Source organism: Poecilia latipinna, unplaced genomic scaffold (genome assembly GCF_001443285.1).
Source record: "Poecilia latipinna isolate Pla-1442-1.1 unplaced genomic scaffold, P_latipinna-1.0 Scaffold1927, whole genome shotgun sequence".
Taxonomy (NCBI): Eukaryota; Metazoa; Chordata; class Actinopteri; order Cyprinodontiformes; family Poeciliidae; genus Poecilia; species Poecilia latipinna.
Genome location: NW_015114543.1, coordinates 38,751 through 42,674, shown reverse-complemented (window position 1 = coordinate 42,674; position 3,924 = coordinate 38,751). Strand labels below are relative to the sequence as shown.

The 3,924-nt window shown below is 41.2% G+C and overlaps 1 protein-coding gene across 1 annotated transcript; it reads left to right on the top strand.

The window, feature by feature from the left end:
- The first annotated feature begins 638 nt into the window (after positions 1–638).
- On the top strand, positions 639–3,044 carry LOC106935207 (tubulin alpha-1B chain-like). The gene is made up of 4 exons (XM_015015564.1): positions 639–656; positions 1,448–1,670; positions 1,787–1,935; positions 2,032–3,044. Exons 1-4 carry the CDS (start codon positions 654–656, stop codon positions 3,010–3,012), a joined length of 1,356 nt encoding a protein of 451 aa, XP_014871050.1. The 5' UTR covers positions 639–653; the 3' UTR covers positions 3,013–3,044.
- The last annotated feature ends 880 nt before the right edge of the window (positions 3,045–3,924 follow it).

The following is a 3,924-nucleotide window of genomic DNA, read 5'->3' as shown; positions in this document are numbered from 1 at the left end:
CCGGGTGAATTTCACTCAGTATCTGTATCTTAGAGACTTTTTGTTATTTTTGGAAGCCAGGACACATAATACTTTCAACTTAATAATGGAAGTGGAATTTAAAGATATGTATTCAAAAATAATTTCTTTCGCATAGAATTTAGTCACGTTAATGTTTATGAATTAAAATGTGTTTACTTTTCACACAGCATAAATAAAATTAGAAGTAACAAGTGAAGGAGGTGCGTGTTGACATTTGTTGTTGGAGATCAGCGTAAAGATGCATTTCCGCCGCCTACTGGATTGGATTGGGAACAGCGGCTTTGCTGTGAGCGTGACCATCTGGAAAATAAGGAGGGGGAATTCATGTAATTATTTGTTTATCCGTTGCAAATCCACAATGATCACTGATTATATTTACTTTGCTTGAGAAACAATTATCAGTTTTTATTATCAGGTTAATTTTGTATTAGTTGTTAGGAAAATTAAAAAATATTAAAACAAAGACCACCCCTCGCTGTCAGAAAATGGTATGATCCAGTCAACTCAAATGCCCTCAACTATTAACCGTTGTGTGGCAGTTATTCAGGTTACGCCGAAGGTTGCCTCGTCCTGAAAATCTACTCATTTCTAGATTTCTACTTCGTCCTTGAACGTCCATAAAATAAAGAAAAATGGTAAGAATATTTCAGTTTTTCCCATTTTGATTTTTCTCAGAAAGGAAAAGCAGTCGAAAACTGATTTTAACTCTCCCAATTTGCGCGCTAATTTGAGCAGACATTGGATTTTTATTATCCAGGGTTTTGTGGGCAGAAATTTTCAACCCAGTAGTAGATGTAAATTCATTTAAAAATTTCCTGAATTATATTTTATTATTATCTTAAGCAGTGAATATGACTCAAACTAACCGCTAACTTGGTTGCAGTTGGTCGTTGGTTGACAGTTAGCCTAACGGTTGTTGTACTTTGGCGCGCATTTAGTATTTGTTTGAAATGTCTTCCCTTTAGGACAAGTTGATGCTTTGGGTTATACTTCTCACTCCCCACCAAAACAAACACAAGCAAAAAAAAAAAAACATTTTTAGCAGAAACTGATCCATCTGCTGCTTTTTTTAATTTGCTGGTCTTCGGTTATCTGAGAGAAATTAACACAACTGATATAACGGTCCATTCATCTTTCTGTTAAAGGCAAACGTTTGGTTCCCACTAACGGGCAGTTTAGATTTCCCACTCTTTCACAGAAAGCTTTTTGACACAGCTCTTAATATTTGAAGTATAAAACTATAAACGGTTCATCAAATGTTTTATATCAGACTGATTTTATTAGGTTAGGTTGACTCACCAAATAATTATTTATTGATGAGTCCTTTTCTGTATTGATTCAGTTAGCTTCATAATGGTTTTGTTTCCCACAGATGACATGTTTTATCTGTGTCCCAGATTAAAATGAATCTTTTCTTCCTGTCCAGCGTGAGTGTATTTCCATCCATATTGGTCAGGCTGGAGTCCAGATTGGCAATGCCTGCTGGGAGCTGTATTGCCTGGAACATGGCATCCAGCCTGACGGTCTGATGCCGAGTGACAAGACCGCAGGAAGAGGAGATGACTCCTTCAACACCTTCTTCAGTGAGACCGGCTCTGGAAAGCATGTTCCCCGGGCCGTGTATGTGGACCTGGAGCCCACTGTCATTGGTAAGTCTCACCACTTGCTGGAGAGCAGTGAATGAAGCAGTTGACATCAAGGATTTGAATATGTGTTTATTAAAGTTTATGTAATGTGTGACTATTTGTTTTCCACCCCTCCATAGATGAGGTGCGCACTGGGACATACCACCAGCTATTCCACCCTGAGCAGCTGATCAGTGGTAAGGAGGACGCTGCCAACAATTACGCTCGTGGGCACTACACCATCGGAAAGGAGATCATCGATCCTGTTTTGGACAGGATTCGCAAACTGGTAAGATCATGGAATGAAGTAAATTTCAAATCATCTGGAAAGACAAAAGTAAATTTGTGTGACATGTGGATTCTGTCTGCCCTCCTCTGTCTTCAGGCTGACCAGTGTAATGGTCTTCAGGGTTTCCTGGTTTTCCACAGCTTTGGTGGAGGCACTGGCTCTGGTTTCACCTCCCTGCTGATGGAGCGCCTGTCTGTCGACTACGGCAAGAAATCCAAGCTGGAGTTCTCCGTCTACCCGGCCCCACAGGTGTCCACAGCCGTGGTGGAGCCTTACAACTCCATCCTGACCACCCACACCACCCTGGAGCACTCAGACTGTGCCTTCATGGTGGACAACGAGGCCATCTACGATATCTGCTGTCGGAACCTGGACATTGAGCGCCCCACCTACACCAACCTGAACAGACTGATGAGTCAGATCGTGTCCTCCATCACGGCTTCTCTTCGTTTCGACGGGGCGCTCAACGTGGATCTGACCGAGTTCCAGACCAACTTGGTGCCTTATCCACGTATCCACTTCCCTCTGGTCACCTATGCTCCTGTCATCTCTGCTGAGAAGGCTTACCACGAGCAGCTGACCGTGGCTGAAATCACCAACGCTTGCTTTGAGCCAGCCAATCAGATGGTGAAATGCGACCCTCGCCACGGCAAGTACATGGCCTGCTGCCTTTTGTACCGTGGAGATGTGGTGCCCAAAGACGTCAACGCTGCTATTGCCAACATCAAAACCAAGCGCACCATCCAGTTTGTGGACTGGTGCCCCACTGGTTTCAAGGTGGGCATCAACTACCAGCCTCCCACTGTGGTTCCTGGTGGAGACATGGCCAAGGTCCAGAGGGCTGTGTGCATGTTGAGCAACACCACAGCCATTGCAGAGGCCTGGGCTCGGCTCGACCACAAGTTTGATCTGATGTACGCCAAGCGTGCCTTCGTTCATTGGTATGTGGGTGAGGGCATGGAGGAGGGAGAGTTCTCCGAGGCCAGGGAGGACAAGGCTGCAATGGAGAAGGATTACGAAGAGGTCGGAACCGATTCTATTGAAGGGGAGGGTGAGGAAGAAGGAGGGGAATATTGAAATGGCCTCCTAAAACTAGTTCTGTGTTTTAAGTCTTTCGCGGTCTGTTCTGATGTTTTTCTACTTGCTGTTTTTGTGCTCAAATGCTTTGAGATGTTGACAACACTTTTAAAGAGCAGAGCCAATTTTGAAGGGGAATTTTTATAATTGCAATATACTTGTCTTTGTTTCAACTTTGTATTCCCATTTCTAGGAAGAAACCAATTCTATTTTTATTGCTTATCCAATACATGTTTGTGAATGAATAGGAAACAATCTTAAGTCTTTTCAGTAATCAGTTCTCTGTTTTGCTTTATTAAATTAGATTTAACATGTGAAAATAGTCAAAGACTATTTCTGTTCTGTGAAATGTTTGAATTGTTGCCTTGTGCCTGTTAACAGGGAGTTGCTGTAATTCTCTGCAGAACATGCAGTGTTTGGTGAATTGGAATTTTTTGTAATTTATTTTAACAATAAAAATTAAAAACTGAGTATTTGAGTTGGTTTCATTCATTTGCTATTTTATGAACATGGCAGATAAAATACAAACATTAAAATGTTCTCCACACAAAAAAAATGTTTTAATTGATTGTTTTATGTTTTCCACAAAAAAAAACAACAACATTGGGACCTGCTATAGCTCATGGCTAAATTCTCACAAATAAATGAAATTATTAATCATTAGGTAGAACAGGATCATAGTCTGGCAAGTAATTTAAGGAAATATGATGAAATCATGAATGTCAGATACAATAATAAAAACTTTCAGAGCCTTGTTAAAAGTGATGTTTGTTTACATCAAGTATTTACATTTGATCAACGTGTAACTTAATACTGCCCCCTTGTGCCGAATGTCAGTGCGTTGGCATGTCTCATTACGTCACTTCATCTGAGAATGCCACCAAAGATGCAGAAATTGAGTGTAGAATAATA

Coding starts and splice junctions, on each gene's coding strand:
- LOC106935207 (XM_015015564.1), top strand. Junction 1,671..1,786: donor CCTGGAGCCCACTGTCATTG/GTAAGTCTCACC, acceptor ACCCCTCCATAG/ATGAGGTGCGCACTGGGACA. Junction 1,936..2,031: donor TGGACAGGATTCGCAAACTG/GTAAGATCATGG, acceptor CTCTGTCTTCAG/GCTGACCAGTGTAATGGTCT.